The 15,014-nt window shown below is 26.5% G+C and overlaps 1 protein-coding gene across 1 annotated transcript in view; it reads right to left on the bottom strand.

Moving 5' to 3' along the window:
- LOC117173762 (gamma-aminobutyric acid receptor alpha-like) overlaps nucleotides 1-14,606 on the bottom strand; it is a 201,895-nt gene extending 187,289 nt beyond the window's left edge. The window contains exon 1 of the mRNA XM_033362401.1: nucleotides 14,395-14,606. Within this exon, the coding sequence (XP_033218292.1) occupies nucleotides 14,395-14,606 (212 nt within the window). The remainder of the gene's footprint in view (nucleotides 1-14,394) is intronic.
- Nucleotides 14,607-15,014: the final 408 nt, after the last annotated feature.

The raw sequence follows: 15,014 nt of genomic DNA, 5'->3' as shown, positions 1-15,014 counted from the left end.
TTTCAATGTTTTGAACTTATGTCGGCGGCATTTAATTTAAAATTATTCAATTCCAAATAATTTAAATGTAACATTTTGCAACTCTTTAAAAATTAAAACAAAAAATTTAAGAATATTCAATTATAAAATCATTAAATGTCAACATAACAATTATAGATTTCAACATCAAAATTTTCAGATTTGAAAATTTTAAAGTGGAACCCACCAAAAATGAATGAATTTTCAACCGAACTGATAATAAAAAATTTCTTGTATTTGTTTCAATGTCTTTAAATAATTTTGTATGTAATATTTTAATAATCTAATTTTTAATATATTTTTTGTTAGGGTAGACTAAAAGTGAAAATAAATCAGAAATAAGGAAAAAAGTGAGTGGATGCGAAAATCTTGTTATTCCAGGTGAGCCATGGCACCTTGCCACATTCTGGAAGAAGTATGGGGGAACATGAATCGCGGATCGAGAAATCTTTGCAGTATTCGATGCTAGTAACGAAAAGGAATCAACTAGAGCGTTAAGTGTACACACATACGTGCCTTCATAACGCTCTGACAACCTCAGGATCTCGAGAATTTCAACTCGGCCTTTTCTATATATATCACCTATTTACCACCTTCAAGAATTTTTTATTCAATTTTAAAATTTTCTTCCCATACCGAGCAAATACTAATATTTTTGAAGCGTAAACATTTTTGCAGGAGATATTTAGGGTAAAGCCTTGTAAACTTGGTGTTAAATTTAAAAAATGATATTCAGTGTTAAATTTATGTACTTGAATTTATTTGATTTATTTCTCTGTTATTGAAATGGGTTCGAATTATATTCTTCATGCGTAAACATCTTTGAACATGATATGAAAGGTAAAGTTGATATTAATTTTTTAAAATAATAGTCTTAAATAGATGTGACTTATTTTTTTCTCTGTTCATTAATTTACTTATTCATTACAAAAATGAGAAAATGTTTATTTTTTTTCATGCGTAAACATCTTTGACCTTTGTATGGAGGGTAAAGCATCTGGAAAGATTGTTAAGGAAGTTGTAAAATGATGTTGAGTTGATTTATTTATTCATTTATTGTGAATGTTCAAATTTGGTTAAATTATTTGAATTTGTTCATGCGTAAACATCTCTAATCGAGATATAGAGGGTAAAGCCTTTAAAATACGTCGTTGTTTTTATTAAATCTTATTTAGCGTTAAATTGATTTGTTTTTTCTTAAACGTATTCCATGTATTAATCAATTCACTTATTCATTCCCAAAATGAGCAAATAATAATATTTTTTATGCGTAAACACCTTTGAACGAGATATGAAGAGTAAAGTAAAGTGTGCAACGTTGCTGTTCAATTTATAAAATGATATTCAGTGTTAAATTGATGTAATTGATTGTTTGATTTAATTAATTGATTAATTAACTTATTTATTCCAAAAATCAGCAATTATGCACATTTTGTATGCGTAAATATCTTTGCCACGGTATGGAGGGTAAAGCCTCTGAAAAGTTGTTGTAGAATTTATGAAATGATGTTGAGTTAATCATTTAATTAATTTATCATAAATGTCCAAAATAAGCAAATATTTATATTTTTAATGCGAAAATATCTTAGAAGGAGAAATGGAGGGTACAGCCTCATTAATTTGGTGTGAAATTTATAAAATGATATTCGGTTTTAAATTTATCCTTTTTTTCTTTTGAATGTATTCCATTCATACATTCATTTACTTATTCATTACCAAAAAAAGCAAATAACTATATTTTTGATGTGTAAACATCTTTAAAAGAGATATGGAGGGTAAAGTATGTGTAGAGATGATGTTTAATTTATAAAATAGTATTCAATCATAAATTTACGTCACTTATTCTTTTCTTTATACAATTCATTCAATTAATTACTTATTTATTCCCAAAATTAACAACTATTTTTTTGCGTTAACAACTTTGACCGTGATATGGAGGGTAAAGCCAGTGTAAAATTGATGATAAATTGATAAAACTAAATTAAATTTTTGACGTGTTAAAAATGTTAACCACAATATGGAGGGTACTTATTCATGCCCAGAATAAGCAAATATTTACACTTCATTTAGGCGCAAAAATCTTTGAAAGAGATATAGAGGGTAAAGCCTATGTAAAGTTGTTATTACATTTCAAAAATAATATTCAGTGTTAAAATTGTTTCGTTTCTTCTTTGAAATAGCTGATTTATTGCTTAATTTATTTAATTTGAAAATGAACAAAAATTCATATTTTTCTTTGGAAATAATTTTTGACTGTGATATTGAGAATGAAGCTTGTTTAAAAATGGTGTAAAATGTATCAAATTATATTTGGTAGAAAATTTATGTAATTCATTCTTTGGTTTAAATAATTCATTCATTTAAATATTTATTTATTTCTAAAATGAGCTAATGTTTATATTTATGATGAGTAAAAGTCGTGCGATATGGAGGGTAAAGAAAGAGGTAAAGCCTGTGTCGATTTTATGTTAAATTTATCAAATGACATCTAGTGCTAAAATAATGTAATTTTTCTTTTGAATGATGTAATTTACTTATTCATTTATCAGTAATTATCAAATTGCGTAACAACTTATATTTTTATAGATCATCTCTATAACTGCGATATGGAGGGTAAATACCATTTAAAGTTTATGTGAACCTTAGGATTTATATTTTTCCTTCATAAATTTATTAACACATTTTCAAAATGCGAAAATATTTATATTTTTCATGTGTAGACATTTTTTACAGTGATATGGAGGGTAAAGCCTATGTAAAGTTGATGTGAACTTTATTTATGTGATTTATGTTTCTAATTCATCCTTTTATTAATTCATTCTCAAATTGTGCAAGAATTTATATTTTTGATGTGTCAACATCTTTAACTGCGATATGGAGGGAAACCCCTATGTAAAGTTGATGTTAACTCTAATTATGTGAATTATATTTTTTACTCTGGAATATATTAGCTCATTTTTAAATTGCGTAATAATTTATATTTTTTATATTTCAACATCTTTAACTTGAATATGGAGGGTAAAGCCATTTCACAGATTTTCTACCGCGATACGTAGGGTAAAGCGATGGGTAGGGCCTGTGTAAAGAATAATAAAATTGTTTATAGAGTTCAATCCGGTATCAAATTTATATAATTTAAAATCAACATTTATAGAAAATGTTCAAGCATAACTCTGTCTTGGGTCGTGTCTTAAGATTTTGGTGCTCATCGTTTTAAAGGATTTGTAGCTTTAGCGAGGGGAGGAAAATTTGGGCAAGTGAGGGGAAGTTTGGAGCAGGGTGGTAAAGGAAATTAGACGAATTGAGGGGTAGGAAGTACCCAACAATGGCAGAAGGAAGCGAGGGGAATTGAGGGGAAATGATGGGAGGGGAAGAAGGAAAAGCGTTTGAAAAATAAGGAGAGGGGAACTAATTGATAATAAGGGGAGGGAAGGTACGGTTTTTAAAGGAAGATAAGGGAGGAGGTAGTAGGGGACGCACTGGGAAATAAGGGCAAGTAAGAGGCAGTGAGGAGAAGTGAGAGGTGTATAAGTAGGGGAAGTGAGAAGAGAGGAAGTAGGAGAAATTATTGAAGGACAGGAATAGTACTGAGAAAGGATACTGAAGAAAAGGAAGGGAGGGATAGTAGGGTAATGCTATTCAATAGGGGAGGGACAGTTATGAATGGTTGAAGAAGATAGGGGAAGGGAAGTATTAGATGAGAAAGTGCATAGAAGAGAAACTGAGGGAGAAAAGGTTCGAGAAGAATAGGAAAGCGCAGAGTGAAGTGAAAGGATGGAACGTTGGTGTGTATGGGGGGGGGGGGTAAGGGCGAGGAAGTGGGGGGAGGAAAAGTATAGATGGAGGGGGTTTTAACGGCTAATTAACGTCAATTAAAGGATTGTAAATAAAATAGAAGATTTTTTTTTAATTTAGTGCGGAAAATATATTTACGATGAGCTGTGTAAATATTATTTTCTCGCAACACGCTTTACACGTGGCTTTACTTACCTGCAGAGGATTTGTCCAGTGAAAATGAAACGTGGCAGTAGCTCGTCTCGCGGAAAGAGGACATGGCTTGAATTCCAAATGGGGTATTTTCTATGGAGATTCGGTACCCAGAGATACATTGGAATCTGAGAGAATGTAAAAATGTACTACCTAGAGATAATAAACTTCATCTGACACAGGAATTGAAGATCAAACATAACATTTTATTGAATGCATTATGCGCTTGTTAGGACTATGAATTCTTTCGATTTTATATTTTCTGCTTTATATTTATGACATGGGATCGAGAGTCAGAAAATAAATATTTCATATAAGGAAGACTTTAAATTTGAAGTCGCAGATGTTTTAGAATAGGGTTTTTGCAGTAAAAACAAAATTATTTTTGTCTTACGCTGGATTATCTCTATATACAGAATTACTCTGGATTACTTAAAATTATCCTGGATTGCGTACATTTACTGTAGAGTATATTTTATTATTATGTATTGATTTCCATTATCTAGAACCTCGCGAATTTTCAATTAAACAAGAAATTTTTTAAATAAAATTGTTGAACTTTTAAACAAAAAGAGGATTTTTTATTAAAGAAAGATAAATGTTTTACTACAAATAAAATATTCAATCTTCTCTTCAAAAATTAGATTTAACCAGAAAAGAAAAAAATTGAAAAAATAGTTAGATTTTCATCCGAAGAAGATGCATGTACAAAAAAAACAAAATAAATCTTCAAGTAGAGTAGTTAACTTTGCAGTTAGAAAATAAATGTTGATCTAAAATTGACAATTTTCAACAAAATACAAAAGTTTAAAGCTAAATATTTAAAGTTTAATATGAAAAATACTAATTCATGATCAAAAAAGGAACAATTAAATTTATAGTTAAAAAAATTAATAAAAAAACGAATTATCAACAAAACAGTTGGATTTTTTACAATTTAGTTTACTTTTTAAACCAATAGAAAATTTTTAAACAAGAATGTTAATTTTCTAGCGAAAAAGAATTTTTAATAAACTGCATGATGTTAGAACCAAATAGTTAAATTCTCAATTCAAAAACATAAATTTATAATCATAAAGAAAAAATTTTAATTTTGTATTAAAAAACTAATTTTCAAAATCAAAAAGAGGATTTTCTAACAAAATAATTCAATTTTGCAGCATTATAGCTCCATTTTGTACCATAAACATGATTTTGTAAGAAAAATACTAATTTTGTACCAAAAAAGATAAATTTTATCCAAAATACATGCATTTTTATTAAAGTTTAATAATATTTTCAACCAAAAATATGAAATTGAAAGCAAAAATCTTAATTTTCTAAAAAAAAAAGAATTTTAAACAAAATAAATAAAGTTTTAACTAAGAAAGAGAAGTTTTCATAAAAAATAAAAAACCAATTGAATTTTCAGTTTTGAAAAGTAATTTTTAAACAACAAAACTAATTTTGAACAAAACAGTCACATTTTCCACCAAAAACATGAATTTTCAATTAAAATAAAGAATCTTTAAACAAAAAAATTAATTTTTAACAAAGTGGTTTCACTTTTAAACAATTAGCATAATTTTCAACTGAATAAGATACATTTTCAACTAAGAATAGTATAGTTAATTTTTAGGTTTAAACAATTACTTCAAAAAATGAACTTTATAAATTATAAATAATTTTTCTACGAAAAAAAGTATTTTAAATGAAAAAGGAAAGAAAAAAGAAAACATTTTCTACTAAAAAGGAATATTGAGATATCCGGTTAAAAAAATTTATTTTCAACTTTAAGAAACAAATTTTTAAAGAAAGATATGAACTCTCCGCTAAAAAAACGGATTTCTCATAGCAAATAAAAAAAAAATTGAAATTTTCAGTTGTGAAAATGAATTTTTAGTTAGAAAATTGAATTAAAAAAAATACATTTTTAGCAAAATAGCTTGATTTTTCAGCAATACAATGTTAGTTTTAACCATAAAGATTAATCTTTATGGAAGAATATTAATTTTTTACTAAAAAAGATAATTATTAAGCATAAAAATACAAAGAACAGTTTAATTTTAAGTAAAAGAAATTAATGTTTAAAAACAAATTAAAATAATTTCCCACAAAACATTTAAATTTTCAACCGAAAAAATAAATTTTAAACTTGATTTAAGGATCTTCAACAAGCAAATTAATGCTTGACAAATTAGTTCCAAAAACTAGTAGTGCATGAAAATTCATTAGTTTAATTTTCTCAGAAAAAATGCATAATAATATTTTACAATTAAAAATAATTCCTGATGCAGTTTATATTTGGTTGAATGGGAACTAAAAGTGAGGCATAGAGATGAAAAAATAAAATATTTGTTAAAATAATTTTTTATAACAATAGTAATTAGTCAATCTGATAAATTGCAAATAAAAAAGGGTTTTAAACAGTTAAACATCAAGATAAAATTTTTGTTATGATAATATTTCATGTGCAGTATCTTAAATATTATTATAATTATTTATGTTTTATGTGTACAAATTCAACTTTTCTGATTAATGAGTTTATTTCGGCATTTTTAAAGGTAAAGAACCGCATTATTCAAAATGAAAACCTAGTCTCTTCATTTGTTTAAATATTATTGCACACAACGAAATGGAAAAATTCAAGCTGCTTACGATTTGATGAATTTAGTTCTGTTTTTGAAAAATTTATTGAAAAATGCCAATGTTCTAAGTTATGCGATGATCCCATTGATTTATACAAAATTGAAATAGTTTTTTACAATTATTTATTTAAAAGCCAACTAAGTAATAAGGGCCTTTTTATAAAATCGAGATAGGACCAATTTATCTTTTTTTTTATAAATAGTTCAATTTCCGAAACAGGATGTTCGGGACTCGAAGAGGAATTCCGCTCATTTCCTGTGAGATGACCCCCGAAATATGGTGGTCATCTATCAAAGTTAATCCTACATACCGAGTAAAATAGGTAGGGAAAGGCATTCCCCGAGATGGATTCATTTTTAAACCATCTTGATTTCATTTTCTCTGTGGGCTCTTAAATATAGGAAGGACGTCAAAAATAATTTTCAAATCGACAAATTTCTGTTCTGAATGAAATGATTAACTAATTTCAACAAAAAAATATAAGATCTCATCGACTGTAACATTTCCAACATTTTTGGATGGATCAAGACGATTCTTACCTTTAAATCTAAGTATAAAAAATTCTCCAAAAGCGGAACACTAACTTTTTTTGACTAAACCAATTCTCCTAAATTACTATTTTATTTAGTTGTATTCATTTTATGCGACTTCATTTATATTTAAGGCAAAAGACTTTTTTTCTTTTCAGGTCACTCTTTTTAGGAGCATTCGAGGACGACTGGGACGAAAGTGGAAAGTAGGAGCAGATCACGTCTACGGCTTGTTTGCAGTATACTTTATTAGCAAGCTCGTAGTAAACCTCGACAAACCGTCTAAACAGCAACTACTCCATGTGAAATCCAATAAGGACACTTTCGTCCTTTTTCTACTAAAGTTGCGGGCTTTAAAGAGTTCTAAATCTTTCCACCACTTTAGTACCTATTTTACGAGTAACTCCTTCTCCTTCTCCTTCTCCTTCTCCTTCTCCTTCTCCTTCTCCTTCTCCTTCTCCTTCTCCTTCTCCTTCTCCTTCTCCTTCTCCTTCTCCTTCTCCTTCTCCTTCTCCTTCTCCTTCTCCTTCTCCTTCTCCTTCTCCTTCTCTTTTTCCTTCTCCTTCTTCTCCTTCTTCTTCCCCTTCTGCTTCTGGTTCTTCTTCTGATTCTCCTTCTCCTTCCCTTTCTCCTTCTCCTTATACTTATACTTCTCCTTATACTTATACTTCTTCTGCTCCTTCTTCATCTCTATAGAGCCATCCCCTTTTGCCTTCTAAAAATCTCAATGCCCTCATCCTCTGTCTAAACTTACCAATCCTTCTGCGTCGTCCATAAACATCGTAGCCTGTCCAGAGGGGGGGGGGGGGCTGAAAGACTACGATGAGCCACATGCGGGAAAGGGGGGGTGGATCTTCTGCGGTATGTGATTTTACATTGATATACTTTTATTCTGTACACACTTCTTAACTCGATTGTCAAAAAGCTGAAAAAATTTTTCTTTGTGTAATGGATGATTCAAGTGCATGGCTAGTCTCACCTTTTATTTAATCTGATGAGTCACATGAATAAAAATGTTAAACTTTTTTTCAAAATAACTATGTTCAGAGGATGTTTCTCATAAAAAACCCACGTGTTTTTCTAGGGTGAGGGGGGTCTTGAAAATAACCACGATAGACTACGTGGGGGGAGGGGGGCTCCAACATGACCAAAATTTTGCTACGTGGTTTATGGACGGCCCCTTTGGTTATACACACATCTTAATGTGCCTAATTAATGTTTTTTTCACATTTAATCCGGTTAGTATTGCATTTTTAAACCAAAAAAATAAACTTTTAACAAAGAATGGAACAGTTAAACTTTTGATTTTAAAAATTTGTTTAAATTATAAAAAAGACGGATTTTCTTCCAAATAGTTGATTTTTTTTGTAAATTATTGAACTTTCAAGACAAAATAACGAATTTCTAAACAAAATAGTTGAATTGTCAAATCAAAAATATGAAATTTTCGTCGAGAAAAACTTCCAACCCAAAAGTTGAATCTTCAAGTAAATTAGATTAATTAAAAAAAAAATGAGTTTTTAACAAAGTATTTCCATTTAAACAAAAAATCGAATTCTAACTAGAAAAGAAACATTTCTTGTCAAAAATGAAATAGGCAAATTTTTAATAACCAAAGTAAATTTTCAAGTCAATTCAAGAATTTTCAACCAAAAAGTTAAATTTTCAACGGTATAGAAGAGGAATTTTTAAACAAAATCAATAATTTACCATAAAAAACTCATTTACAATAATATTCAATAATTTTCAAACAAAAAGTTGAATTTTTAAGAAAGAAAGAAAAAGATTTATTAATTATTTTCGAAAAGGTAGCTCAGCTTTAAATCTTGGTTTTTAATTTTTAACCAAGAAGAGGTATTTTTAAACAAAAAGATTAATTTAAAACCAAAAAAACGAATTTTCAATAAAATTCAAGAATTCTCAAACAAAAAGTTGAATTTTGAAAAAAGAAAAGGTTTTTTTAAACATGTTCAAGATGTTAGTTCAACTTTGAAACCAGGTTGTTAAATTTTTAACCAAAACGATAAACCTGTCAACATCAAGAATAACTTTCTACCGAAAAAAACGATTTTTTAACAGAATTCATTCAAAAGTTCTTAACCTAAAAGTTAAATTTTTAATTAAAAAGATCAGTTAAAAAAAGATTAATTTATTTACACAAAAAGATTAATTTCTAACAAAAATCCAAGAATTCTCAACCAAAAAGTTGACTGTTCAACTAAAAAAGATGAATTTTCAAACAAGGCCATTAATCTACTACCAAAAAGACAAACTCTGAATAAAATTTAGATATTCTTAAACAAAAAGTTCAATTTATAAGAAAGAAAGAAAGAAAAAAATGGATTATTTTTGAAGAAAATAGTTCAAATTTAAAACCTAGTTGTTAAATCTTTAAATAAAAAGATTTATTTTCTGCTAAAGGATGAATTAAAAAACATTCAAAGAATTCTCAAATAAAAAAGTGAATGTCCAACTGTATATTATTAATTTTCAAACAAAACGATTAATTTTCTTCTTCTGAAGAAGAATTTTCAATCCAATTTAAGAATTCTTAACCAAAAAAATGAATTTTTAACAAAAAGATTAATTCATTATCAAAGAAGAAAGATTTTTAATAAATTTCAAGCATTCATAACCAAAAAGTTGATTTTTTAACTAAAAAGACGAATTATGAAACAAAAAGAATAATTTACTAGCAAAAAAACACGAATTGTCAATAAAATTGAAGAATTCTCGATTGATAAATTGAGTTTTAAAGACAGAAAGAAAAGTACTTCAACTTTAAAAACTACTTATTGAATTTTTAAACAAAAAGATTAATTTTTGATAAAAGAAATAAATTTTTAACCGAATTTACGAATTCTCAACCAAAAAGTTAAATTTTTAACTAAAAATATGAATTTTTAAAGAAAAAGATTAATTTTTAAATTAAAAAAAAAGAATTTTTCACAAAATTAACAAATTCTCAATCGAAAAGTTGAAGTTTCAACTAAAAAGATAAATTTTTCAACCAAGAAATTTCTTTTTAGAATTAAGAAAAAATATGAAAATCTAAATATTCTTTAATAAACATAATTTTCGTAACATAACTTGAGGAGAATTAAAAGAAAAAAATGATCCGTTTTTCCTTATAAATGTCAAAATTGTCTCTTTCTTTATATAATTTGTTCATAAAAATAACAAATAATATCGGAGGACAAAGTTTCATGGTAAAATATCTTCTGTTTCCTTAAAGCAAGTAATTTTAATCCAGAAATATCTTTTCCAAGTGAACAACCCATAATTTCTAATATTTGCTAATACAATTTTTTTAGAACCATCAAGTTCAAAAATAAATAAAATTTGTTGACACACCCATCTGCACGAAATTGAATTGATTCGGGGTATAATATCTTTTTTTTAAAAGAAAATTAAAAAATGAAATGTAAAAGACCGACATATTCTCCTGTATCTGCATTAACATAAAAGTTGCAATAAACAAAAGTGTCAAAATGGCTTCAAATACATTTTTAAAATCTTTTAAATTGAATTCTGAATTATTATATACTCCACGAGATAAAACTTTAAAAAAAATAAAAATACAGTTTTTCTGGGTAAAACTGCCTTTATCTACTTAAACCTAATAATTAGACCCGGAGAATAATTTTAAAATTTGAAAATAAGTGATGTATAATAGATAATATGATGTTTTTTTAGTTAGCACCTACAAATGCTGCTTTTGAATAACTATAAATTGTTTAACTTTAATTGAATTTAATTACTTATTTCTGTTTTGAGTTATTGGTAATCTTATCGCAATGTCGTCCGACCAAAACTAGCCTCTTCTACTTTATTTTGACAAACATTTTATTTTTAAGAGGAAAATATAGCACATTAAAAAAATTAGCTAAATTTTAATTGATTCAGTTCAAATAAGGTAAATTTAATTTTTTTTACAAAGGACGCTTACAATTTGAACGATTCATAATTTCAGAATTTTGGATTCAGTTTTTAAATATCGAATCGTTTACTTGCAGCAATAATATAAAAATTAAATACTTATAAATGCAAGTTTTACAAATCAAATGAAGTAGGCTGAAATTAGAGAATTTAAAATAAGTGGAAATTTTTCTTAAAGAAAAATACACGTTGTCTGACAGTGCGTGGATCTATCTACTTGTCATAACGTTGCGTCTGTGTATAATTGGGATTGGCTACTTATTTCAATTTCCACTTTTAGTACAAGATTATTTGAGTATAGTGAACCTAATCTACTATTTTTGATCAAGTTAATACTAAAATTTTCAAATTATATTCACAATTTAATTATAATTTGAATCATTTTCTATTCACTCAGATTTAAAATTCGAATATTTCAAATTTTCCTATATTCCTCTGAAATATAACTACGTCTATAAAAATTCACCTAAATGATACAAAAACTCTCTGAAATTCCCAGAAGATATTTACAAATCGCAATCATGTCCGAATATAAAATTCAGTACTACTTTTTAAACAATAAATAAAAAAGAATAACTCGTAGCGAGCGATTTCAATGCTTGTTGGTGTGAAGCTCATATCTTTTGATTGGTATTTCTTTTGATTGGAATCAGTTCGTTGATTCGAGTAATTCGCGTTTACGATTCATCACTGAATTTCATCGGTAATTGCAAATTCCTACAGGAATATGAATTTTTACCGATAAAATTTTATATTTTCAATCAAGAAGACAAATTTTTAAATGTGTTCTATCTTCATTCAGAAGTAGAAAAAAAACATTCGCTCAAGACGCGAGATTTTTTGTCCCGCCCAATTTTGAAATTAAAATAAAAAAATTAATATTATTACTAAATATTTTATATTTTAGGAAATTTATTATTTAAATCAAATAAAACCTATTTCAATACTTTTTTTAATGTTGATCAAAAATAATATCTTAACTTTAAAATTTTGTTGTAATAAATGTTTATAATATTAATCAAATCCATATATTTTCATTTAAATATATCAATTTCCGACAAAAAATAATAAAATAACCTAATGTTTTTCAAAAATTAATATTAATACAAAATTTTTTTTAACTTTAAAATTATGTTATAATAAATGTTTATAATATTAATCACACCAACATATTTTTCTTCAAATATATCAATTTCTTGTTTAAGATAATCAATTTTCGGGTAAAAACGACGAAATAACCTATAATTGTTGAAATGCTGTAAATGTTCTTTGAAATCTTATGATTTTTTAGGAACAACAGAAATTTTACACGAAAAACACTGACATAACAAAAAATTGTTTAAGAATATTACTGTTCTTTTACAAACTAAATGCTTCTTGTTTATAATAATCGATTTTGGCAAAGAATGTTAACATAACGCAAAATTAAAGAAAAATTTAAGAACAGCACTTTTCGACGAAAAACATTAACATAACCTAACATTTTTCAAAATTGTAAGTTTGATTTTTGAACTCAAATGGTTTTTGTATCAAATAAAAAAAAAATTGGTACAAAAACGATAACATGCCTATTATTGCGCATATGTTGTAAATATTCTTTAAAATCTAATAATTTTTTAGTAACAATAGAAATCTTAGACAAAAAACACTAACAAAAAATTGTTTAAAATTTAAATCTCTTTTTAGAATCGTAATGTTTCTTGTTTAAAGTAACCGATTTCGGTCATTAATCTGAACATAACCTAAATTTGTTTAAAATTGTACGTTTAATTTTTGAAAGATGATAATTTTTTATTAGCAAAACAAGTTCTTGGCAGAAAATACTAACATAACAAAACCTTTTTCAAGATGTTAAATCTTCTTTCACAAACCTAAAGTTTCTTGTGTAAACTAACCGATTTTGGTAAAAAATGTCAAAGTAACCTGAAATTGTTAAAAAATTTCAAAATAGTAAATCGTTGTTAAATTTAATTATATTTGTGTGAAATAACAATTTTTTATGCTAACACAACTCTAAATTATTTTAAAATTTCAAAAAAAATTTTGAAATCTTCTAAGATATTTCCCATGAAAACAGTTAACTTAACCTATCATTGTAAAAATGTTTGTTATCTTCTTCGAAATCTAATGTCTAAAAAATTCAAATACTGGTGTCCGGTACCAAACACTAATATAACCTAAATTTTTTAAAAAGTTATCAGTATTCTCTGGAATCTAATTATTTTTAAATAACCACTTTTCTGTGAATAACGTAAATTTGACCTAAAACTGTCCAAAAATTTAAAATATTTTCGGAACTGTAATTACCCTTATTCCAATATACCAATTTTTGATGTAAAACGTTGGAATAACCTGAAATTGTTCAAACATTATGAACCTTTTAAACAGAATTATTTTAGTTCAAAACTTCAATGTCCAAGAAAAAAACGATAAAAATTGCAAATTAGAAAAATGGAAATTGTTTAAAAAAATTGAATCTTGAAATCTAATTATGTTTTATTTAAAATACCGATCTCCGGCACCAAACGCAAACATAACCTAAAATTGTTAAAAACTTGTGAATCTTCACTGAAATCTATTTTTTCATTCACTTTTCCCTTCAAATAGCCATTTTTCTGTGAAAAGCGCGAATATAAGTTGGCGCTGCTGAAAAAATTAAATTCTTTTTCAAACTACATATATTTTTATTTTGAAATACCAATTTGTTGTGTAAAACACGAACGCAACCTACAATTTTTAACAAATTAATTATCTTTAAATTTTAATGATTTTTGTTTTAATACGTACATGATTATTAGAAAAAGTTAACGAAAACGAAAAACGTAAATTGTTTAGAAATATTTCATCCTTGAAGTTTAATAATTTTTTAGAAATATGAATTTCCGGTATCAAACGCCTACGTAACCAAGATAATCTAAAAGTATTAACTTAATTTCGATTTAGTATTAAAAAGCACAAATGTTTATCTATCAGCGCAATATTTTCTATTATTTTTCTTATTAAAGGTGCTTACTTGTAGATTTCATTATCAAAATTTTAAATTGATATTTAAGATATAAGAGGTAAGTTATAAAAAATTTTAGGTAATGAAAAAGCTAATCTGACTTTTAATAACAATAATTGCGAAATTCATTTTAAATGAATAATTTAAATCCCTCTCTATTTATTTTGGAAATGAGATAAAATTTCTGAAAAATACTTAAAATATTTAAGACAATTTTTTAATTAATTTAAATTAATAATAAAAATATGAAAATTGATGAATTTTAAAATTTTATTTTTAAAATTTTACCTGGAACTGTAGAGAACACGCCCATCTTTGTAAAGTCTGACGAATTTATTTGGACTCGTGATGGTGTGAAGGTAACTTTGCTTTCCATTGTAGAAATAAGTATCTGGTTTCCATATTCTTTGTAGCATGGAAATACTTAATGCCAAATGCTCTTTGTTTCCTTGAAATGCCAAACGTGTATCGACCCACGATTGGCGAAAGTAACAATCCATGGAATACGTCTATTTAAAAAAATAATAATTTTCTTAATTTCAAAACATTATTTTATAATAATTAGGGGGAAACAACTTCTAAAAATGTGTTACAGTACTAATATATAAGAAATTTTAAACTTAGCGAATTATAGTGATATTAATATTGAAATTATTTTGTCTGAACAAAGTTGGATTTTTTTACTGATGGAGAAACATATAGCGAAAATGAATGGAGAGATGTATTGTATTTAAATGAAATAATTATTTATATCAGAGAAGCCATTAAATATATAATTTTTAATCTAGATCAGGTCGTCTTCAAAGTATTCAATAATCAAGTTAATCGAAAGGATATGATTATTTAAATACTTGCTCCTTATTTTGAAATATCATGTTATTATTTTTAGTTCATTAGGTAGGTTTTAA

This window comes from Belonocnema kinseyi, chromosome 5, assembly GCF_010883055.1.
Source record: "Belonocnema kinseyi isolate 2016_QV_RU_SX_M_011 chromosome 5, B_treatae_v1, whole genome shotgun sequence".
NCBI classification, from domain to species: Eukaryota; Metazoa; Arthropoda; class Insecta; order Hymenoptera; family Cynipidae; genus Belonocnema; species Belonocnema kinseyi.
Note: the sequence above shows the minus strand (reverse complement) of the source record. Positions and strands in the feature narration are given on the sequence as shown.